Source organism: Rhinichthys klamathensis, unplaced genomic scaffold, assembly GCF_029890125.1.
Source record: "Rhinichthys klamathensis goyatoka isolate OS25496 unplaced genomic scaffold, OSU_Roscu_1.1 h1tg000240l_1, whole genome shotgun sequence".
NCBI classification, from domain to species: domain Eukaryota; kingdom Metazoa; phylum Chordata; class Actinopteri; order Cypriniformes; family Leuciscidae; genus Rhinichthys; species Rhinichthys klamathensis.
In genome coordinates this window covers 1,411,334-1,436,749 of record NW_026606762.1, presented here as the reverse complement: position 1 = coordinate 1,436,749, position 25,416 = coordinate 1,411,334, and the positions used below count along the sequence as shown (strand labels likewise).

Here is a 25,416-nt window from a genome sequence, read left to right as displayed (position 1 = left end):
TTTTCTGGATGAAAGTTATGAGGACTAATTTTAACCTCTATTACGTTTATAACTGATATCACTTCAGTTCTTATTTTTGTGCTCAATTCCAGAGTTTTTGAACACCGCTCAGCGTTTACCCGAATATCAACCGAATTCATACTGTCACGACTTTTGTAATCTGATAATGTATTCTTGCGCAGTGATTCACAAATGTTTCTTTATTCAAGAGTAAAACAATGCTTAGAATCCCTAATTGGAAATGCAATGTTATGGTTGTAAGTCTAAATATACTGTATTGGTGGTATATGAGACGCCCCATAAATAATGCTTTATGTACGTTTTTTTTAAAGATGTTCATTTTAATCTTGTTTTTCTGTAGTTCTTATGTATCTTTCTCATTCGTATTGTGCAATGCTTTTAATAGTTAGGCTATTATTGTATTATTGATGCCATGTTGGAAACGTTTTCTAATAAAGTATGAGGGGAAAAAAGTCACGCTGGCAGATTAATTGCATCATGCTGTTCAAATATTATTATTTTTTTAAAGAAATGAATGCTTTTATTCAACAAGTATGCATTCAATTGTTTTAAAAAAAATAGTTTAGACATTTTTAATGTTCATTTGAACTTTCTATTTATCAAAGAATCCTGGAAAATATGTATTGGCACAATGTTTGCAACATTGATAAGCAAAATCAACATATTAGGATGATTTCTGAAGGATCATGTAACTGAAGAATGGATGAAAATTCAGCAATGCTGTCAAATGAATACATGACATTTTAAAACAATAGTTAAAATTTTTTATAATTTTAACAAATAAATGTATACAATGTACAAATATATTTATATATATATATAGAGAGAGAGAGAGAAATTGGATAATATATTTTTTCATTATTATTTCAATTTAAATATCGTCGCTGTCAGGAATCTTTCAACATTTTTATTTATTTTTCATAAATCCACTATTGTTTACCCATTACTTCTGTCTGTGGGTTTAACAAATATTTAACCAATAAAAATTACCTTGTGAATCCATTGGCTCCTCATACAAAGGACATTTGACCCTCACTAGGCCTGGTTGTTCCTCGTATTATGACATTGGCAAAGGAAATTAATTAAATAATTAATAACTTGCAGGTTATGAAGACTATAGTAGGCTAGCTATAGGTGTGAGTTAGGGTTAGATCCAGTGTTTTGCTAGGTCATAGAAAATATAATTAACCTACTATAAAATCCTCTATGGAATGTCCTCACTAATATAGTGAAAGAAACATGTGTGTGCGCGCAATTTCATATTTGTGTTGCAAATAGGCTTCAAATTCAGAATATGTAAAAAAAATATATAAAAAAATAAACAAACCGCAATAGTTCCAAACAAGACAAAATAGAAAACATTTTCAAAATACTTTTTATTCAAAGGGATTTCATATTGTACACCAACTCTAATCACAGTGTGTGATTGTCCCTTAAGATCACATAGCACAATATATGCCGTAATGCTCATCAAAAACATCTGTTAAAGATGTTGTGAACATTTCTTACTCAAAAGACTAAACAGAAAACACGTTCTCTTTAAAAAAAAAAAAAAACATTACAAAAAAAACCTAAAATCTGAGAAACATCCGTACGCTATGATCTGACCATTACAAGAACAAAGGCTTTTCGTTTTCCCCAACAGAGCGAACGCTCAGTAATTTCAGTCACTGTCGTCATCAGATCCTCTGTTGGAGGCTTCATTGTTGGACCCCTCGGGCTCAGATTCGTTATCGGACCTCTGCGGAGAGCCCTCGTTCTCTGAGCCCCGATCTGACGCCGGGGCCGGTGATCCAGCCGGGGAACCAGCCGGAGAACCAGCCGGGGAACCAGCCGGGGATTCATCATCAGACCCTTCGGAGCGGCTCTTTTTGCTCTCGTTCTCCGACTGCTCGGAGTCGGATTGCTGCTGCGGTCTCCTCCTCTTCACCGGACGATCACTGCCCGACTCGTCCTCGTCTGAGTTTGCAGAGCGCTGGGGGCTGCCGGCCTCGCTGCCGGATCGGTTCCGCTCCTCGTTGGAGTCGCTGTCAGAAGCGATGCGTTTCCTGTGGCTTTCGTCGTCGTCTGAACCCGAGCCGCTGTGCCTGGTGTTTCTGGACATAAAATACACAACATTAGGAAATAAATAAGCTTCAAGTCGCGTTGAAACTGAAGTAATGACTTTTTTCCTCTGTGACATAGGGGTGGGCGATATACCGGTAGAGATTTTGGACATAATTTTGACCAGGCTGTCATACGAAGAAATGATGAAACCATGCAAAAACAAGAGAGAACCAATGAAATATTAATAACGGATTATGTTGTGGTAGTAAGCTTTTTCCGTGAGCTTTTTGTCTATGCACTTTTTAGCTGTAGTTTGCATTTTTTGCCAAATTATTTTGTCAGAAATAACCAAGTTTAGGGTTTTGTTTTTTCTTCATATTTATAATATGTATTTTTTTTTAAAAAGAGAGAGAGAGACCAACATTAGGTCAGTATTCCAAAGCACTCATGAATTACAACTAGAGCTGCACGATTCTGGATAAACTGAGAATCACGATTTTTTTTGTTTCAAAGAGATCACTATTCTCCCCAGATTCTGATCAGACAACTACATAAAATAACTAGTGCTGTCAAACGATTAAAATATTTAATCGCGATTAAACGCATTATTGTCAGTTAACTCGCGATTAATCGCACATTTTAATCTATTCTAAATGTCTCTTAATTTCTTTTTGTCCCATTCATTTTTCTAATTTTAATGCTCTTATCAACATGGAAAAGTGGATCGGCTTGCTTTGTGCAAATGTTTTTTATTGAAAACAACATTGACATATACTGTGTTCAATTTCACACTAACATTCTCACTTGTAGCAAATAATCTCTCACACAATGTAACACTGTCCATCAATAAAAGGCTGAAAGAAATACTGACGAGGTCCTGATATTGACGAGGGGGCCGAGAATTCGCATCAGCTGTGTGTGTGTGTGTGTGTGCGTGCTTGGCCATCATCAAGTGGTATTTCAGACTGGACGTGCTGCGATGATGATAGCTCAGTTCACAACGACAAAACACACAGATCGCTTTGGTCTTGTCAATGGAACCATTTGGCAACTTTTTAAAAGTAAACTTTCCATTCAGAATCTTATTGGCATCCATTTCGGCGTCTCGCGCTCGTCATCCACTCAAAACCTAACGTTAACCTATTATTTGGCCGGCTCGCAAGCCCAAACAAGTGTGTGCAGCGTGCCTGTTGTTTTGTTTCCAGTCTGGCTAGATCCGCTTGCGCTTTCAAAACGTCCTAGCGCGGCGCAAGCCATTGAAATGAATGGTTTCATAGCGCAGCGCCGCACATGCCGCGTCCTTTTGCAAAAGCATGTGAAAAAATGACAAAGTTTGCTAGGCCAAAAAGACCGTTAATCGCGCGATAAAAAACATTGACGCCGTTAAAATGGGTTTGCGTTAACGCCGTTAATAACGCGTTTAACTGACAGCTCTAAAAATAACACAATTTACTAGAGGTTCTGACAAAATGTTAATTGCTGCAGTTTATATAAAATGTTTAATTAATCTGAATTAATTATTTTTTTTAAATAGTTTTGAATGAATGATTCCACTTATAGCATTTTTTGAACGAATCTGATTCAATGAAATACCTTTTTTAACAGTTACGTATCGTCACCGTAATGATGCAATCTCTAATAATATGAATATTTGTAACAGAAATACTGATACTGTGATGTTGAAAAGATGTGTGATTGTCAAGCTGTTTAATACCTACACATGACAACTGTTAATGATTAATCGTGAAGCTCTAATTACGGTAATACAAGCGTTTAACTTCAGATCTATGTGTGACGGTTAACAGGTTCATTTAAAAATGAAACGCATGCATGGAGGAAATATACAGGGTGGATTTCCAGGTCATGCCGAGCTCGAGTGACCATCATCTCTTACCTGTCCTCTGCTATTTTCAGGCCATCCTCGTCGGAGGAGGAATCGGAGGATGAAATGATGGCCTTGGACTTGATCTTCCCTTTAAGAGATGGCGGCATGCGCTCCGGCTTGGACTTGAAAAAAGAAAAAAGCAATTAGATGTAAATCTCTACATCCAGGGAACACCTGCATGTCTCCCGCAGAGCATCTGTACCTTCTCGGCCCTCTTGCGCTCTCTGGGTTTGCGCTGCTTCTTAGGCCTTGAGCCTCCTTCCTCATCATCTGAACCAGCGGGTCTGTGGAAGCAACAAGAGAAACACACTGAAACTCAACCTGGCCCAGCTTGAGTCGGGTTTAACTACAATCACTAGGGATCAGAAAAAGAATTATTAATATTATTAACATAATTTACAAATATTTAACTCATAATTAAATGTATGTAATTTATAACCATTCAATTAGATGACAAAAAAACGAACAAATACAAAGTTCAACGCAAAAATGAATGGATTTCGCCCATGAAACTGTGCTTAGCGAGTGTAAATGTGTCCGCACCTGGCACCTTCATACCGTTGTTAAAAAAATCATTTTGTGATTGCATTTTGATTCTCTGAATTGTGAGCAACCTAAAAACTCGCCCTTTATGTTCCACCTGGGTTACAGGTGAAACTCGAAAAATTAGAATATCGTGCAAAAGTTCATTTATTTCAGTAATTCAACTTAAAAGGTGAAACTAATATATTATATAGACTCATTACATGCAAAGTGAGATATTTCAAGCCTTTATTTATTATGGCTTACAGCTTATGAAAACCCCAAATTCAAAATTAGAATATTGTGAAAAGGTTTTCATAAGTTGTAAGCCATAGTCATCAAAATTATAACAAATACTTGAAATATCTCACTTTGCATGTAATGAGTCCATATAATATATTAGTTTAACCTTTTATGTTGAATTACTTAAATAAATTAACTTTTCCACGATATTCTAATTTTTCGAGTTTCGCCTGTATTATCATTAACTAAAAATAATAATAAGTTGTTAACTGAAATAAAATGAGATGAACATTTTTATCAATTAGTTGCCAAGGCAGCATTTCTAATTTTTGTTTAGTTTAAGTTCAAGCACTAAAACTACTAACTAGAAATGAAATAAATCAAAACTAATGCTGAACTAAAACTATAACTGAAACCTACAGTGATATAAAAAAAAAAAACGAATAAAAATGACAAAAGCACATAAAATTTACTTTTTAACTAACAATAAAATTCAAACAGAGTATAAAAATAAAAAAGCCCATTCATAATATTAATACAAACTATAAAGGTATATGAATAATGCTAAAATAACCACCACCGCTCTCATTAATGTTTACCTCCTCCTCTTCTTCCGGGGTTTCTTCTCTCCATCCTCTCCTGCGTCCTCAACTTCACTGCCGCTCCCAACTTTCTTCTTCTTCTTCTTCCTCATTGGCAGGTCTTCATCAGAGTCATCATTGACAAAGTCATCAAAATCGCCTCCCTTTTTGCGCTAATAAAAAAAGAAAATAAGTAAACGGGTTTAAAAAGATTTTTTTTTTTTTTTTGACATTTTTAATGACTTAGATCCTAGCTCTTTAAAAAAGCTCACCCGTCCGCTGCCTCCTTTCCTCTTCTCCTTTGCCGAGTCTTTCATTCCCTCTGAGAAGGTGAGCAGGTTCTTGGTCTTCTCCACATACTGGGCTCTCTGCTCAAGCAGCTTCTTCTGCTCCTCAGCCACTCTGCTCTTCCTCTCCTCCTGTTCTTTCATCACCTGCTGCCGCAGTGTGTCTCTCTCCAGCTCCTGTTTGGCGCGATGCTCCTTCTCCTCCTCGTCTTGTTTACGAGCTCGGGCCACATGGTATTGAGCCTGGCTTAGCAAGTCAGAGCATTGCCTGAGAGAGAGAACATAGATGTACACTAATCAGATCCCTGTCATCATTTATTCCCTCAAGTCATTCAAAAGCCTTCAAAAATCAACCTTTCTGTTCCAAAAACAAACAAAAAAACAGATCCCGATTTCACAGATCTAGGTCTAGTCCCAGACTAAAATGCATCTTTGAGCTGTTTTAACTGAAAGCAACTTGCACTGACAGATCTGTTCAGATCAGTAATGTTTACTACTACTTAAGCTACTTAAATGCCGTAATTGAACTAAGGCCTAATCCTGGCTTAATCTAAACCCTGTGTGTGAAACCAGGTCAGAAAGAACAAATGAAGAAAGGGATGAAGAATTGAAGGAAGGATTGAACAAAAGAACCATGATGGATGGAACGAACGATCGAAGGAAGGAATGAACGCACGAACGGAAAATGGATATATATATATACGCATCTATTTAAAAACATATAAACAAACATTAAGCATGAAATATTTTCAGACTGGCTGGGATTTTGTTGTCACGCAGTTCTTGGGAGTCTTCGGATCCCATTTGTCTGAATCACGCTGTAAGACGAAACTTTCAGAACAAAAGTCACGTATATCTGGATAAAGCAACCCTACCTGGCTTCGCTCGCGGCCAGCGCCAGGTCGAATCTCATTTTGTCTCCAGCCTTACTGAGGTAGCTGAAGTACCTGTGAGAACAACAACAGAACAATATTAAAGAAGCGTATGAAAGCCTCAGGCTGTAGTGCGTCACAGGCTGGAGGTCATGGAGCTCACACACACACACACACACCTGTGAGCCAACTCCAGCTCTTTCACTGCACTCAACACAGCCTTCAGATTACTCTTCTCATCCTTCAGCACCAGCGTGGCCAACCTCTGCAGAACCAGCGCCACGTTAAACAGCAGCACGGAGTCATTGGGAGCCACATGACGAGCCTGAGAGAAAAACAAGTCAGAAACATTCACGATTAGGACTGCTTATAGATATCAAATCTAAATAATTAATTATACTTAATACAATATTCATAAAAAAATAACCATTATACATTTTGGGGGCATTAATCACATATTAATGTGATGGAAAAAAAATCACATTATTTATTTTCAAACTGCACATTGTTTTAGTGCATTGGGTTCATCTTTTAAATATAACTTAACATGCAACGCGTCAAATTAATTGTTCAATACTAGGTACTGAATTATGCAACATACTAAAAAAACAATATAACCTTATTTAGCTTAATAATATAGGTTATTTGACATATAATAATATGCGGCAGCCTGATTTATAATACAAGACAAATAAAACCTAGAGTCACTGTAGTAAAGCAGAGATTCCCTTTTTTTTTTTACCTGAAATACTTACTTTTAAAACAATATTTCAATAATTTGTTGGTCAATGGTCACATGACATGCAGGTGAACAATTTGGTAACACTTTACTTGAAGGGGTGTGCATAAGACTGATATGACACCTTCATAACCATGACATGACATATGTCATGAATATGAAGTAGGGTTTATGCATGTTTATGACAACTGTCATTAAGTGTCTTTCGCTCAATAATGACATTTTGAATGCAAATATGACATTGTTTAAGATGTCTTTGTTATGACACCTTGACATAAACCATAACATCATAACCTGTCAGTGTCTTTGTCATGACAACTTGACATTAAATTAAGTTAAACTGTCATGTGGTTGGTTTTGACATTGGCTGTCATGAGGCCATTATAACTGTGTCATGAATATTTTTCGTGACCTCAACTACAGTGGTACAAATTGAATTCGTCATTAAACAGTTATAATGGCTTCATGACAGCCAATGTCAACACCAACCACCTGACAGTTTAATGTAATGTTAACCAATAAAGCTAAGTGGTTTCTTAAGTTTGATAATTAATCTGCTAGGTCATGTTTATGACAGGTTGTGTTGTCTTAGTAATGTCAAGTTGTCATGACAAAGACACTGACAGGTTATGATGTATTGGTTTATGTCAAGGTGTCATAACAAAGACATTTCAAACAATGTCATATTTGCATTAAAAATGTCATAATTGAGCGAATGACACTTAATGACAGTTGTCATAAACATGCATAAATCTTCCTTCATATTCATAACATGTGTCATGTCATGATTATGAAGGTGTCATGTTAGTCTTATGCACACCCCTTCAAGTAAAGTGTTACCAACAATTTTCTTTAGATTTTATATTTTGATCATTTTCATTTGAAAATTTATAATTGAATGATTTGCTTTTCATATACTTGCGAAATCCAGTTTGGCAAACCCTGCATTAAAGAAAAGAAAATCCCAAGTTGCATGAAGATTTCCCCACCCTGAGAAGAGTCTGCTTGCACTCCTGCAGCTTGCCACATTTGAAGAGCGCTCGGGCCAGATACAGCAACACCTCTGTGTTCTGATATTTGTAGAATTTCTTCAAGCAGTTTTCATACTGAGGAGAAAAACAGGCGGTGAGTACCGATCCACAGCGAAACCCTTCCTGTTCAGAGGAGTTTTCCTTCAGTCTGTGCTCTCACCATCTGCACAGCACTGATGTACTGCTTCTGCTCCACATAGATGTGTGCCAGATTCAGCCAGACATCACTGATCTCTGCTGTGGCCTCTCTGACCTGGGCAAAGACATCCCGTGCCTCTCGGAAATAACCCTTATGTGCCAGCACAGCGCCTGCGTCACACAGCAGAAACATGCTCACGATGAGCTGAAGCAGAGTGATGGGTAAACACAAGTCCACGTTCAACCAATCCGGTCACATGCGTTTTCCACTACCTCTGGAAGTGGTCGACAGTGGACAAGTTGAAATTGTTTTAGACCCCGTTTACACCTGTATTTAGTGTAGTTCACCTGTGACCCGATCCACCAAATACCAGGTGTAAACGGCGTATGTTTATAGTGCTAGTTACGGGTCTGGGGCCTCATTTATAAACGTTGCGTACGCACAAAAGAAGGCGTACGCCGCTCTCTACGCAATAATTGGTATTTATAAAAAGCAAACTTGACGGGAAAATGTGCGGTCCTTCACGCAAGCTCTGACCCAGGCGTACGCACAAAAACGGGTGAAATGAGAAATGGCGACACCGTCGGCAGATGGAAGAAACACGTGAAAGTGTGTGAAACTGTAGACCGTTGTGTAAAATAAATGGCAATACTGCCTCTCATAAATAACACAAAGACGTCACAAAGCAAGTCTTACAATTAACAGCCTACACGAACACCCGTTTGATCGATCTGCAACAGAAATGCAAATTAACACATATTTGCAAAAAGAAAAGTGAAATATGTTCTGCAATAATATTGGCATGTTATACAATTCATCCTCATAAATAAGATGGTAAACAGAACGAAATAATGTACAAAACTGATATTCTCGCCAATGTGTCCGTCTGGCGGAGCAGATATAGATATAGCTAGATATAGCTAAATATAGCTAGATAGTCAGTCAGATAGATAATTAGGGAGAGATAGATAGATAAATAGATAGATGTATTATTTGTCCACTGGGAAAGTTGTTTTCATAGTAAAAATGTCTTCATCAGCTACGGAATGGTATTCATGCAGGTATTTCATGCATATGCCTTCAGTTTGTTTTATTTTTGATAAAATAACGTATGACGTATGTCTCAACCATTCAGAAAGCTGCAAGAAATTACATTTGCGCTGAACTATTTCCCATTTCCAAGTAGATTATAACCGACATCTGTAGCTTGTCATTTCTTTTTTATTTCGGCCACAGTCCGAGGTTGTGAGGCTACAGCATTTACGGCGTCTGCAACCTTTTGCCACTCAAGTGCCTTTTTGGCATTAGTAGCTAATGCCCACACTGTGCCCTCCAAACAACATTTTTCTCCTCTTTTCCACCTCGCCAACGATAACTTCTACTTCACTTTGAGTGAAGTTACGTTTTTTTGATTTCCTCTCTATGTTTGCCATGGTTTCGCAATCGATGAATATTAACTTGTGGGCGTTTCACGGACTATTTATGGGCAACTATGGGCGTGACATGAAGCCGCAAAAGCTGCGCTACATTTAGAATTGATTGTGATTTATTAAGGGAAAAATGCGTAGGATGTGCGTGCGCACGGTTTTATAAATCCGAATATTTCTGTGCGTACGCACGTCCTATGTTTCATCCGTACGCCACTTCTGACGCAAATCCTACGCAAAGTTTTATAAATGAGGCCCCAGGTCTTGCAAGGCTAATTAAAAAGCAGATAAAGCACCTATTCCATTGGCAGCATATAGATTCTTGGCATCATTCCTCAGAACTTGTTTGTAAATTGCCAAAGCTCGATCCTGGTGCCGCTTTTCCTGTGAAAAAAAAAAAGAAGAGTAAATAAAACAAACAAATTCAGGAAACAATTGATGGTTTGTCAACTGAATACCGCAAGGCACCTTTTCTCGGTCTCTAGTGGGCTGATGCAGCGTCTGAAGCCACACGTTTCCCAGCGCCAGCATAGAGTAGGTGTCGTTCTGAGTAGAGGGCTGTTTAAGGATGCGTTCAAACTTCTTCTGGCCGGGTCCCCACTCCTGTTTGGCCAAGTGCAGGTTACCAATCAGCGACCAGGCGTCAGGGTGGTCCTTTACGAAACACATTTTATTATTACATATCTGAAGAAATCACCAAAAACTCAGCGCACCTAAAAAAGTACAAAAAGTCTAGGAGCGTAGTTAAAAGTTAAAAAAGGCCCACACACTATAAAACAGAAAAAAAAACATTACATATATATATCTGTGTGTGTGTAATGATTATTGATAATTTAATATTCAACTGAGAATACAAATGTTATAGTACAGGGTTTCTCAACCGGTGGGTCGCAAGACTTCAGTGTTCACTAGCACAGCCAATCAGTGGGCTTCACAATAGGCTCATTGCAATACGTGCAAGTGCAACAAAATAATCCGTTAGTAAACACATTGGTGGCTCAATCGGACTAAAAAGCCCTAACACCTAATCATATAAACGCGCACAGATTGAAACAAAAGTCCAGTCCTCCAACGAATCTGATTTTCGAATGTCGTACTTCATTATTGCCGTGGCTTCTAACGCTGTATTTCAACTATCCTTAAAAATAATTTATTATTGCCGCGAAAGGCTCTTATTGGACAAGGTCCTACTATATTTACATAATGTTACACACACTAGCCCTACCTGCTATGCCAGACCTTATTATTAAATTATACGCAGCCACGGCCTGTTAGCTTGACAAAATGCATCCGTTTTTAAAAAGAAAAAAAGCAGAAGATTCGGAAACTCCTTCAACTTCAAAGGCAGCAAAATGTAAACAACGCAAGTACAACCCGGACTATATTAAATATGGATTTACTTCTTCAGATGAAAAACCACAGTGTGTCGAGTGTGGTGAGGTCTTGGCAAATGAGTCCATGAAGCCATCCAAACTTGAACGTCACCTACAGACTAAACATCCAACATGTGTGGGTAAACCTGTGGATTACTTTGTACGAAAGCGAGACCTACTTAAAAGACAGCAAAGTAGTATTGTGTCGCTAAAGTGGGTCGCAGTAGGCAAAAGGTTGAGAAACCCTGTTATAGTACACAATTCCTCTCAAACCATACAGAATTCCAAGGAAAGATGACTACTAATAATTGTTTTTTCCATGTGATTTTTGGTCACCATGTGCCGTTTACAACCATGTGATTTTTCTTTGTTTAAGAGACTCTTGCACCTGGCGTTAAGAAGGTCATTTTGTGACTGAAAGTCCTAAGTACAGCTGTGGTTTTTCTCACATTTGCTTTTTTGTTGTTGCTTGCAGGCCTTTTTTGCAACTTTTTGCCTTTTTAGATGAACACAGATCCAGAAGAATGACAGTATATGTAGGCATATGTATGGGGGCAAGAACTATCTACCTGGTTGATCTGAAGGGCTTCTTTAAACCAGTCAGAAGCTTCGTAGAAATTTCCCTTGTCACGCGCCATCGCTCCAAGACGCAAGTAACCTGTTACAAAATCAAATTAGACAAATGAGTGGACTGTTTTTTGAACAAAGCCACACAAAATCAATACTCTGTCATGATGCATACAGTCCACATAGTTGGGATGTTCTCTCAAGATGTTCTTGTAGAGTTTCTCAGCCTCGTGAAACTCGCACATGGCTTCATAGAGTCTGGCCAGGTTATAGGAGGTTGTGACAGAGATGGCGTTGTAGTAGTGCTCATCGTGCTCGCCCTCAGCTTTTGCCCTCTCCAAAGAAGCCAGAAAGTATTTCTACAAAGAAATTGAGATGTGTGATTGACTTATTTAATGCATTCATTATGCTTTCTTTCCACAACCAAATCGTCCAAGACATTCCATTCCAATAATTTAGTCAAATGTAATTTCTGAGGTAATCAACAGCAGAACCAGAACATTCCTTTAATTAAAGGTGAAGTCAAATACATTTCCTCAATTCAGTTTGTTGTTTATTGACTACTATTAGTATGCTATTCATAGGTTTATCTCCCTCAAAAGTATACACATCGAGCCTCCCAGGCACCATCAAAACATTAAGAGTGTCTGCTCAGATCTGTCAAAATCTTTCTAGCTCAACCTATAGCAAGAGCAGGGTTCTCAAGTTTTATCAAAAGCTTGGAGTGAGATCACATGCGGTTAGGGGAGGAGCCCAAGGGGAGGAGCCACAGTGGAGCCCCGCCCACCCTCGACCCCACCCCCCAATTTGACCCATTGTTCATAATTAACCAGCACAAATTAAAATTATAACAATTGGTAAATCTGATAAATGACAGAGCAATTCATCACATCAAATATAGTCTTTAATGTTATATTTCAAAATTACTAAAATATAACAAATTGCTCCAAACAGTTTGGAAAAACAAATCTTTTTTGCATTTTTCCCTGACATCTTTGAAAAATACAAATGCAATGGCAATGATTAATGTATGTTTTGACAGGATATAAAATATTACCCAGAGCACTCTGCCTTATGTAGCCTTAATGTAACTAGAAAGACTATTAATACAGTATAATATATCATTTAAAATAAAATTCAATTCTTCAATAAACTTCATTCCTTCCCATACCCACTAACATTTCCCTTAGCAAAAGCTTCTGGCTTGGTTGCAAAGTAGTTGTAGAGTTTTTGACTGCATCAATAATAATGTATACGATTGGCTATATATTAAATGTTCTAGCCTAAAAATGTTAGACGAGCTTTCTTCCAGCTTACCTTCTCCATCACGACGTGTTTTCGCGCGATATTGTTGGTTACCTAGTAACGAACGTACGGTGGCCGAGAATGTGTGTGCGTGCGTACGTTCGCGCGATGACCGAGAATGTTCCGTCAACTTCCGTGTGTTCGCGCATCTATGTTGCCTAGTAACGAACGCAATCTGGCCGAGATACGGACGCGCTGGCAGCAGGACACTTCACTTTGTGTGCCTGCGCCTCGTATACAACGTTATATAAAGCTTGCAGGACAACTTGGTTGGCATTGCCTTTTCAGCGTGAGAAATATACGGTGTGGCGTGTGAGCGTGTGAACTGGTTGAATTGCATGTGTCTCACCGCCAATGCGTGAGACTTGAGAACCCTGAGCAAGAGTTTGGAGGCGTGGCTAGCAGGCGGAGCCAGAGGGTGTTTAGCCAATGACTGATGAGTTACATGGGAAAAGAAATTCAGCTTTGGTTACAGAAGAGCAAGCCAAAATTCCACCTTCGAAGATTAAACAGGTCAAGAACATGTCAAAATGCAAGATGCAACATGCAACAATGGACACTTCAATACCATACAACATCATCATGCACCCGTTCAGAAAGACAATTGTACAGTTCGTGATGTTTACTTTGATGTGTCCAGTTTAGAAAGACTCAAACAGTTGTGGCACCGCGTGTCATGTCATAAAATGCGCCTGGTGCAGATACGTTTTATGGGTTTATATTAGGGCTGCACGATTTGGGGAAAATGTCATATTGCGATTAATGAGGTCAATATTGCGATTGCGATATAATAAACAAATGGTTTCATGAGTCAACTTGCTTGGTTCTAAAGTAAAATGCACACACAGATTAGTGATCATTCTGTGTATTAATGTGTATTTCTCAACTCAAACTAGCAACAACAACTAAATGATTGATAACACCTATAATGATCAATAAACCATTGATGTCTGGATAAAAATGACGACACCCCCCACATTTTAAACGTTAATTATAGCCATCCAACATTACAGTGATTCCATCAATACAATTGAAAGCTATCAACTTTTAAAATATTTATTAGGCTTAAAAAATAATAATAACAGCTTTTAAATTAAATGAACTTCAAACAATCCACACATAAACCCATAATAAATGCCATATTTACCTGTGCCCTTCCTGTCTTAACAGGTAGGATCGAGGATTTATATACAGATTTATATACAGAAATTGAATAAAGTTATCAAACAGTCTGCGCTGCATGAATTATAAATTATATATGTAGACTAATCCTTATTAAACCCACAAATCTTGTTTAGTCAAGAACAGTGAGTAATTTTCTGTTCCCTTTGTTCTTTGATTAACTTTACTGACGGAACGCTTTATTCGCTGCCGGCCCTTTAAGAGCAGCCGTTGCCGAGACGCGGCGGATCTCTCACGCGCCTCATTCTCTCACAAGCACAACTCTTTTTGTCCATCATAAGACTGCTCTTATGTTATGAAGATAATCGACAAAACGACATTTTGGCATAATTGTGTGTGTTATTGTTCGTTCAAGCTCAAAAGAGAACTGCATGCGGTCTGTGCATGCGCATTATACTGGCGCGCGTTTTTCTGAGTCACATTCAGGACATTCACAGGCAGCGCGCTCTCTTTTGACTTCTTGTCGTGCAAAATGGTTTTAAGGCATTTGCACGAATAAGAGCGGGATCATGTAACACTAGTCAAAGGATGACAAAGAAGAAGAGAGGCTGTGTTCATATAAAATCGCGGCATTTTGCGTTATATAATCGCATAGCTTTGAGATTACGATTGCGATTCGATTAATCGTGCAGCACTAGTTTATATAAGAGAGACGCTCGCGTTCACTCAAGACAGAGTTAGTCTACTCAATTCACCCTTCGCAGGGAGTTTGATTGACAGGAGATCTGACCAATCATAATAGGCCATCCACCATTTTTGTCCGACAAAGCAGTCAGGAGAGTTAGTAGATTAACGTCGGTGGATTTGAACTTGAAAAACTGTGTGTACTGACGTCTTTCCAAGGTTGAAACAACATTCCTTCTGATGTTCATTCATGTTTATTTGATGCTATAAATGAAACAGAAGGAAGAGATGATCGGTTGACGAGCAGCTTTAAGTGAGGCGCCACAGCGATCTGTCAGACACATTAAACAGCCTCAAAATGGTATTTATTGTTTACATTTCTTTCTTTTTTTTTTATTACCAAATTTGAAAGTTGAGACTTTGTTTCATATCAAAAGCTCTGTCCTGTCTGTCAGCACGCTCTCAGTGTCCTCTTTCCTCCGCAATGTATTTGTCACTGGGTGAGAACATGATGTGGCGTGAGAGCGGCATGGCTTGTCGGGACATAGCAACAGTAACTAAAGGGGGCCGGGTCTTTCCGAATGGTCAATTGCTTACTCATGACACGTAGCAACACAGCTAAAGTATTCCTAATGTGTTGGACCGTTTATTAAAAGTAGCCTATTTTTACCTGTTGAGACATTCCTTAACAAACCCTGTAAGAGCTATTTGTGATGTTTTGAGTATGGAGAGGCGTTACACATGAAAGGGGTGTTTGCAAGGTTGTTAGAAAATATGTTTTATTTTTGTAAGTCCGCTAGGTGCCACTAGTGTCGCAGAAACAACATACTTCACCTTTAATTTGAGCCAAAAATATCTCTTTACCTTGGCCTCGCCGAGGTTTCCCAATCTGAAGTGTAAAGCCCCCAAATTATTGAGGATCTCAGGGGGAACATCAGCCTGGACCTTCTCCTGAAGGATGCGAGTGGCAGTGCCATATGCGGATAGAGCACCCTGCAAGGAAAGATGGGCGATTCACAGTGAGAGAGGTGTATGTCACACGAGTCAAAACACAGGCGCATGTAGAAATAGCACTGTTACCTGAATGTCTGTTTGTTCCAAAATTTGGGCGAGCTCAATCCAGGCTTCCACATCATCGGAATATTGTACTGTGACTTTTTTCAGATGTTCCTATAAGTAAAAAAACAAAACAAAAAACAGACTTATAAATCTCTGAGAAAAGCATATTTTTGTAATTCAGTTTTTGATATGTAATGTCATACTTTAGCAATGTCTCTCTTCTCCTGGTCATCTGATGTGGCATAAAGTGACCCAAGGATTTTCATGGTTTCATAATTGTTGGGATATGCCTTCAGGACCTTTTCAAAGCACTGCGCAGCGTTCTCCTTGTCTCTACGATACACATACATCTGGCCCAGGCCAAAGAAGGGCAGTACAAACGTAGATGAAGCAAACTGAGTGGCCTGATAGTAGTACTGGAAGGCTTGGTCGTAGTCCTCCTAAAAGCAAAGGTGTGTAAAAGTTTATTACCAATGGTCTCTACGATTAACTTAGGCTTACGATGCTTTTGGGAAACGCAGCCCAGGTCAATTCATGTTTGGCCTCGGTCCACATTATCAGTCTTCAAATATTTGAAAGGAAATTTCAAATGAATATTACACTTCATACTTAAGTTTGACTAAAACTCTCTATCTATCTATCTATCTATCTATCTATCTATCTATCTATCTATCTATCTATCTATCTATCTATCTATCTATCTATCTATCTATCTATCTATCTATCTATCTATTTATTGTGTCATGCCTATTTATTTATTTGCTATATAGCCATGTTATATGTGAGATAATATACAGTTAGTTAATAGTGCAAAATAATGACCGTTCAATACAAGTGATACCAGACCTCAACACTCCTGATCATCCTTTTGGCTTCAGCGTTGTTATTGTTAACTAAAACAAACTACTACAAATCTGTTTTGGAAACTGAAATTGAGCTGAAATAAAATATTAGATGAAAAATGTAAGCATTAAAATGAATAGCATTTAAGCATAGAAATGTTGCTTTGACAACTACCTGAAATAAATTAATTGCGTATTACTAAAAATGCGTATTACTATTTCTACAATTGAGATAAACATTAATTAAAGCTATAAAACCCTTATAAAATCAACAAAAGCAATTAACAAAATTACTAAAACTAATATATATATATAGATTTGTAGTAGTTTGTTTTAGTTAACAATAACAACGCTGAAGCCAAAAGGATGATCAGGAGTGTTGAGGTCTGGTATCACTTGTATTGAACGGTCATTATTTTGCACTATTAACTAACTGTATATTATCTCACATATAACATGGCTATATAGCAAATAAATAAATAAATAGGCATGACACGATAGATAGATATATATATATATATATATATATATATATATATATATATATATTAGTGCTGTCAAACGATTAAAATATTTAATTGCGATTAATCGCGTTATTGTCATAGTTAACTCGCGATTAATCGCAATTAATCGCACATTTTTATCTAATCTAAATGTCTCTTAATTTCTTTTTGTCCCATTATTTGTTCTCATTTTAATGCTCTTATCAACATGGAAAAGTGGATCGGCTTGCTTTGTGCAAATGTTTTTTATTGAAAACAACATTGACATATACTGTGTTCAATTTCACACTAACATTCTCACTTGTAGCAAATAATCTCTCACACAATGTAACACTGTCCATCAATAAAAGGCTGAAAGAAATACTGACGAGGTCGTGATATTGACGAGGGGGCGGAGAATTCGCATCAGCTGTGTGTGTGTGTGTGTGTGCGTGCTTGGCCATCATCAAGTGGTATTTCAGACTGGACGTGCTGCGATGATGATAGCTCAGTTCACAATGAAAAAAACACACAGATCGCTTTGGTCTTGTCAATGGGACCATTTGGCAACTTTTTAAAAGTAAACTTTCCATTCAGAATCTTATTGGCATCCATTTCGGCGTCTCGCGCTCGTCATCCACTCAAAACTTAACGCTAACCAACTATTTGGCCGGCTCGCAAGCCCAAACAAGTGTATGCGGTGTGCCTATTGTTTTGTTTCCGGTCTAGCTAGATACGCTTGCGCTTTGGCCGACGAAGGAACAAAAACGTCCTCGCGCATGCCGCGTCCTGTTGCAAAAGCATGTGAAAAAAACTACAAAGTTTGCTAGGCCAAAAAGACCGTTAATCTCACGATAAAAAAAGTGACGCAGTCAAAATGGGTTTGCGTTAACGCCGTTAATAACGCGTTTAACTGACAGCCCAAATATATATATATATAATTTTTTAAAAAGTCAAATTCAAAATATGCGTTAGATTTCTCATATACGAAATATACACCCATACTGGTTATTTACCATTTCTCAAATGAAAGAAGTCCCTTTCTTACCTGGACATGGAAGGAGCGAGCTAACTGATAGCAGCTCTCAGCTTGCATAGCCTCCACCTCTGTGTTGTGAAACGCATGAAGAGCCAGATGCTGCACTTTACTGTAATCCTGAAAACCACAAAGAACATATAAAGTAAGGTACAAGACGATTCCCGATTATAAAGTGTAGATCTCGAGAGGGATCTAGCTTTACCTTTTTGAAGAAGAAATGATTGGCGAGGTGATTGAGCACCATCGGGTTGCTGGGGTCAATGGTGTAGGCTCTGGAAAGCAGCTGCACGCCGTTCTTGATGGAGTCGGCCTCTTTATTGTTGAGCTCCAGCACAGCCAAACCCACCAATGCTCCCACGCATTTGGAGTTGAGCTCCAGAGCTCGCCCGAATGCCAAGCGAGCTTTCTCTAGTTTGCTGAGCTTGACAAAGCAGTGGCCCATGCCTAGTCGCACCTCAGCTGCAATAAGACAATTACACAGAAATGAGCTCTGTCAGTCTTCACCAGATAAAAGGTCAACCTGTTAAACCGGAACACGGACTTTTAAACAACATACAATATAGTACAGTCGCGAATAAAGAGCTGTCAAAAATAAAATGCCTACTCACATCCTTTGGCTAGCATTACGGAATATGATCACGCTATTTATTCTGCTCCCTAGCTCTGCCAACCGAGGATGGTCAGCATCTAAACCTATCCTATGATCAGCCGGTCAAGACGCTTGCGTGTTTCAAGCTCTGTCTGGATGAATGATCTTGTCAGTAATGTGCTTGTAAGAGCATTGTAAGAGCGAAAATAATACTTTAGATACCATTATTGTATCGAGAGGATCAATCCTCACATTAAATATAGATACCAAATGTTTTAACTAGTAAATGTCTTACTGTGAAAATTAATTAGCAAAATACATTTAGTGGTGGAAATATAACTAAGTGACAGCTCACCGCTAATATAACATTTATTATAATGGGTTCATGTGAAAATTGTTTTAAGTTAACTTAAAATTAAAGTTGCTATATATTTTTTAAAGCCTATTAAATGTCAACAATGATGGCTTTTAACTGTACTGTGATATTGAATAGCTATTATTACTCATTTCAACCCCAGAAATGGATACTTAGTAAAAAATATGCTATTAATTTTTGTAATATTCTGTTTTATGTCATCTTTACATTAGTTACAATAAAATATGTATTACAATATGTATATATATATTTATGTTTGGTGTGATTAATTACAGAAAAATGTGCGATTAATTAGTTATTTTGTAATCAATCGACATTTAATATTGAAGCTAAGCTTTTTATCTCTCAATTCATGTGTAATATGTAAAGATCTAATTAGTATAAATTGATCAACTATCACTATCTAGGAAGTGGTCAGATTTCAAGTAAAGGATGATAGTATCTTCAGCATCTGGCAAACTCACCTGGACAGCCAGGGTTAGTGCGAAGAGCTTTTTTGTAGTAGGCTAGAGCTCCCCTGTAATCCTTTTTGTTGAAGGAGATACACGCCTTACCTGTTGAAGGACATAAACATAAATTATCATTCATAAGACGATATCTATCAATAACCATGATCACATCCAATTTAACTTCCATATTATGTATTCCATATTAATAATGTGACTAATGTAGACTGATAACTGCACATAAAGACCCGGAACATGCATTACAGGATATCATACTTTTTAAGACCTTCACAAATAAAATTAATACAGTGTATCTGTACAAAACAAACCTAGCAATATCTCAAAATAAATAATGTACACTATCGGTCAAAAGTTTGGGTCTCTTATTCTCACCAAAACTGCATATATTTAATCAAAAGTACAGTAAAAACAGTAATATTGTGAAATATTATTACAATTTTGATATATTTTGAAATGCAATGTATTCCTGTGATGCACTGCTGTATTTTCAGCATCATTACTCCAGTCTTCAGTGTCACATGATCCTTCAGAAATCATTCTAATATGTTGATTTGATTTCTTATTATTATCATCAGTGTTTAATATTTTAGTGTAAACCCTTGAAGGGGTGGATTCTGGAATGCACTGCTGCTTCAATGTATATGTAATGAGTGATTATAATCAAGGTATTAATCAATACGTTTCCTTCTAAATATCAAATGAGTTGAATGACTTCTCTGGAGATTTGACTTTGTTATAGAAGTTTCCAGTGTGAAATGTTCTTTTCATGTATTCTTTAATGTCTGTATTTGATATGTGAATGCAGTAACAGTGCTTGCTCATTTAGCCCGGCTTCCAGAAGTGAAATATGGACTTGTTTTGTGTTTGAGAAAGGTCTTCAACGTGTTAATACATACAGGGGTCATTGAAGCCAATAGTTTAAAGGACCATTTCTTTGCTAAAGCCTTACTTTCCAGTTAGACTAAAGTGTAGCTCTCCTTGAGAGAAAGAACGCATTATCTTGATGTTTTGAGAAAACTCTGTGTGTCGGTGTGTGTGTTAGTCTTCTTGGTTACAGGTTAAGGAACCAATCGCATTATTGGAGATTGACTGACTTGTTGTTCTGGACAGGCTGGCCAAACTTCAGGGTTCGAGTTTCAGCCGCATAATCGATGGAGATATGCTTCAGTCTATCTGTATATGTGTGGGAAATTACTATGTTTATCTATTTCTTAGCCAATCAGAGACTGCAACCTGAAGCAAGGACGTATCTTAGACCTTGGAAATGGTATAACTGCTGTGATCTTTGTAACTGTGAGCGGGACGGCCTACGAACTCTCATGTGAGTCTCGAAGCTGACTTCTGCTGATGAAACTGCTAACTATCTTCAGTTAAACTTTTATTTCATTTATTATAATTCTGACTCCGGGTCTTTTTTCAAACATCTGGTCCTTGGGTCCTAAACTGTAAAAATTCCCTTACACCCTTATTTAAAACTTTGGGGTAAGTAAAAAAATAAAATAAAATAAAAAGATACTTTTATTCAGCAAGGATTCATTAAATTCATCAAAAGTGACAGTAAAGACATTTATGTTACAAAAAAAAATGATATTTCAAATAAATGCCTTTCTTTTGAACTTTCTATTAATCAAAGTATCCAGAAAAAATGTATCGCATTAAGCACCCCAATTAATATTAAGAAATGTTTCTTAAGGTCTCTGTTTTAAGTTGTAATGGTATTTCACAATATTACTGTTTTTACTGTATTTTTGATCAAATAAATGCAGCCAAATACATTACAAAAAATATGAATTACAATCACGACAAGAGCGCTGTGTTTTGACTTTGAACGCGCATCGCTCACATTTATTTAATTCAATAAGCTCATATAGGATGAAGTTTAATAATCACATTAGGCGATATCAGATTATATATTAATTGTGGCGAGAATAAAATCTAAGACCTCTTAAAATGATAATTTACCATATGTAAGACTTTTTATAACCTTAAATCAGACCAAACTGAATTTAAGAAATATTAAAGTCCCGCGGGAAGCCTGTATTAGGTAAGCAGGGTGGATTTTGATTTCATGTTTTAAAGTATGTAATGATCATGTGACTTTTACCCAGGAGTGCAGGGATGTTGTTTGTCGACTGGTTCAGAACGAACTGGAACTGAGCATCTGCTTGATCCATCTTATCTCCTTCCAGGAGACAAAAGCAAGCTCTTCCCAGCAGATGGCTCTGTGGAAATGAGAAATATCATAAGGCTAAACATCCAAAAATAGCAGCGATTTCTACAACATGACTACGAACACTGGAACCTTGATTTACCTGATCGTACATGATGATCTTGTCTGCCATGGTGTACAGAAGAGTGGACTGGTTGATGAGGTCCTTCTTTGCATCCTTGTTCTTCTCCTTTCGAGCCTGTTGGACATAATAAGCGGCGAGTGTGTCCAGACACGTCATCTGGTCCTTCTCGTGGTCTCTGTAATCCAGGTTTCCATCAATGCGTGCCGCCTCCAGCAGCTTGACGAAATCTTCTGTCTTGCCTTGTTTGTAGTACTCCAACTGAAAAAAGCAATAGTCGTACGTTTTTTTTGTGCAGCAGAAAACCCTAATAAAGTCATCATACACAAGCGTGTCACTTACAGCGAGTGCAATCCATATGTGGAGCTGTGTGTGCTCCTGTTTGAGGATACTGATGACTTCATCTCCTTCTGGAAGCTGGTCGAAGTCAAGCTCAATAACCTGAGAAAGAAAAAATAGATATGAACTCAGTAAGGGGGAATAGGGATGCTCGATATATGTTAATTTTTACTGTTATCAGCCTGATATAGCCGATATATTAGAGCCAATACATATTGGATCATTTCCTTCAGTTGAGACAAGTTCAGATGCACACTGTTCGCCATCATGGTTTTGAGTTGCTTGAAATATGATTGAAATCATTTCAAAAAAGAATAATACAGTTAAGTGCAACACGTGCGGCACAAGTCTGTCATATAAGCTACATAAAATTATTATAATGAGAACATTATTAGTGTGTGCTTGGGACATGGCTTTTAATGGTGAGACTTGTTTTTGTAATCAGGCTCTCAAAAGTTATATACAAATTTGGATTTATCAGCCAATATATCGGTTATCGGCTTTCAAATACAAAAGAATTATATCAGTATCGGCCAAAATGTTCATTTCGGTGCATCTCTATGTGCGAGCCATAACTGAGGAAAATAGGATCAAATTCCACCAGTGAGTTTGGCTGAAATGGACAGTAGAGATCAAATAGCTGCAATAAATAATAAAAAATTTATATAATAATATAATAAATATCAGTTCACATGGAAGATGTTTTTGGTACAAAAAAAATTCCCCTGAGACATGTTACACGGCATGAGAAATTAATAATAATAATGATGACAAATATAAATGATATGATAATAATATAATTATCTAAAATGATCATATAAAAATATAATATAATCATATAATACATTTTTTTTGTTTGTAAAAATGCTTATTAGTCACTTACTTCCTATTGTAAAATTTTTTGGAGAGAATTAAAACATTTCTTTACAAAAAGAAGTGAAGATTGTAAAGTAGATTGTAAATCTAGAATTTATATTTGATTTAATTATTATAATTGTGCGTTATTATAGTCAAATGGAATTGAAAAAAAGTAAATGTTTGAACGATTTTAAATTTTATATTAAAACGCATTTGGAAACAGTATATAAACATAAAAACTTACGAACTAGAGAAACTATGCAACTGTTTAATTTGTACAATGTTGTTCAGTTGTACAATTACAAATGTTGTTGTTGTTGTTGTATTATACCCTGGCATATTATTATTTTTTGCTTAATTCTAAATAAATACAAATTAAATAGCACACAATATATCATATAGACATAAACTTCAATGGGAAATGCTTAAAATATGATTGGATGATATTTCTTGGCAGAACCATAAACTTAAGTATTTTACATCATTGAATAATGATTGTATAATTATGACAGAGAAGCCCAAGTCTCGCGGAAGTACTTCTGTCATTCGCCTTTGTTAGTTCATGAATGTTATGTAAACTTAATCAAAAGCGCGTAAATGATAGCATGTTAGCAGATGATAGCTATTCATTGATCTGTAATAAAAATACACTCAGCACCACACAGTAATAAAACGAGTCCAAACCTCATCTGTGTCCCGCAGAGGGATTTCAATAGATCCCCGAGACATAGCTGCGACTCGAGCCTAAAACCCAATATTGAAGGTTTCGGTTTGTACTTGTTCGCATCCAACAGTGAACAGAGATGCAGCAGCAGCCTCACACACACACACACTGAACCTGAACAACAAAATACACTACACTTCCGGGTTAGCGGTCAGACGCTTCAAATTAAAAGTCCTCAGAAACTCCTCTTACATGCGCTTGACTCGTTCATCTTTAAATCAACAAAAACTGAACATTTTAGTGACATTTCTATCTTTACTAGTTCTTTTTCTTTTTTTGGTAATCCTGCGCTGTGACAAATGATTAAACAATACAAACATAAGTCAAAGTAAAGGAAGTAAATGCTGTTCAAAATAGTTTTTTTTAAAATCGTTGAGTTGAGTTGTTGTTACACAGCACCACAAATTGATGATAATTATAATAATAATAATAATAATAATAATACTAACAAATATACAACGATGTGATAAGATTATATTAGTTTACATCTTAAATTATTATATAATATTATATAGATAAATCTTCTATCTATCTATCTATAAATTACATTACAGGAACGTCTGTCTGTCTTTGTGTCTGTCAGTCTGTTAATCGAATATCTCTCGAACCGTTGGTCGGATGGATTTCAAACTTGACAGGTGTCTTGCTACGGCCACGAGTAAGTGCAGTGCCGAGTTTGACGTTGTTTGGATTAGAAATGCAAAAGATATCGTTAAATATATCTGTAAAAGAAGCCAACATTGAAGTTGTGGTTTAAAAATAAACATTCTGACATTAGAGAGGGGTGTGGTTTAAAAATTGAGGTTTAGAAATAAACATTCTGTCAGCTAAACATTAACATTAACTACACTGTTTACTTCTGAAGTAAAAAAAAGTAGCGATTCTTTTCGAGAAATGTAGTGATTCTTTTCAAGGTTGTTATTATCCATTTATTAAAATGTAATTATACATTGTTTACAGTGTTACTATACATTTATTACAATGTAATTATACGTTTGATACAATGTAATTATACATTTATTACAGTGTTATTATACATTTATTACAATGTAATTGGTTTATTACAATGTAATTTATACATTATAGTGTTATTATACGTTTATTACAATGTAATTATACATTTATTACAGTGTTATTATACATTTGTTGCATTATTATTATACATTTGTTACATTATTATTTTGTTACATTATTCTTTTTGAAAAAAGTAGCGATTCTTTTTGAAAAAAGTAGTGTAAAAATGTAATTATACATTTGTTACAGTCTTATTATACATTTGTTACAATGTAATTATACATTTATTACAATGTAATTATACGTTTATTACAATGTAATTATACGTTTATTACAATGTAATTATACATTAGTGTTATTATACGTTTATTACAATGTAAATATACATTTATTACAGTGTTACTATACATTTGTTGCATTATTATTACATTACATTATTATTTTGTTACATTATCTTTTTGAAAAAAGTAGCGATTCTTTTTGAAAAAGTAG

At 36.7% G+C, this 25,416-nt stretch overlaps 1 protein-coding gene across 2 annotated transcripts; it reads right to left on the bottom strand.

The window, feature by feature from the left end:
* Positions 1–1,378: 1,378 nt before the first annotated feature.
* ctr9 (CTR9 homolog, Paf1/RNA polymerase II complex component) lies at positions 1,379–24,031 on the bottom strand. Of its 2 annotated transcripts, XM_056265728.1 has the most exons (24): positions 23,871–24,031; positions 22,332–22,430; positions 22,011–22,250; positions 21,803–21,920; positions 19,696–19,785; positions 18,469–18,725; positions 18,276–18,383; positions 16,107–16,343; positions 15,925–16,014; positions 15,709–15,837; positions 11,909–12,092; positions 11,736–11,824; positions 10,262–10,447; positions 10,090–10,177; positions 8,388–8,536; positions 8,186–8,302; positions 6,637–6,782; positions 6,461–6,532; positions 5,571–5,853; positions 5,317–5,471; positions 4,155–4,236; positions 3,962–4,074; positions 1,862–2,117; positions 1,379–1,825 (listed from the first exon to the last, which is right to left on the bottom strand). In XM_056265728.1, exons 1-24 carry the CDS (start codon positions 23,913–23,915, stop codon positions 1,685–1,687), a joined length of 3,474 nt encoding a protein of 1,157 aa, XP_056121703.1. In that variant the 5' UTR covers positions 23,916–24,031; the 3' UTR covers positions 1,379–1,684. The 2 variants fall into 2 exon arrangements, with proteins under 2 accessions (XP_056121703.1, XP_056121701.1); XM_056265726.1 differs by having other exon boundaries at positions 1,379–2,117.
* Between the last annotated feature and the right edge of the window lie 1,385 nt (positions 24,032–25,416).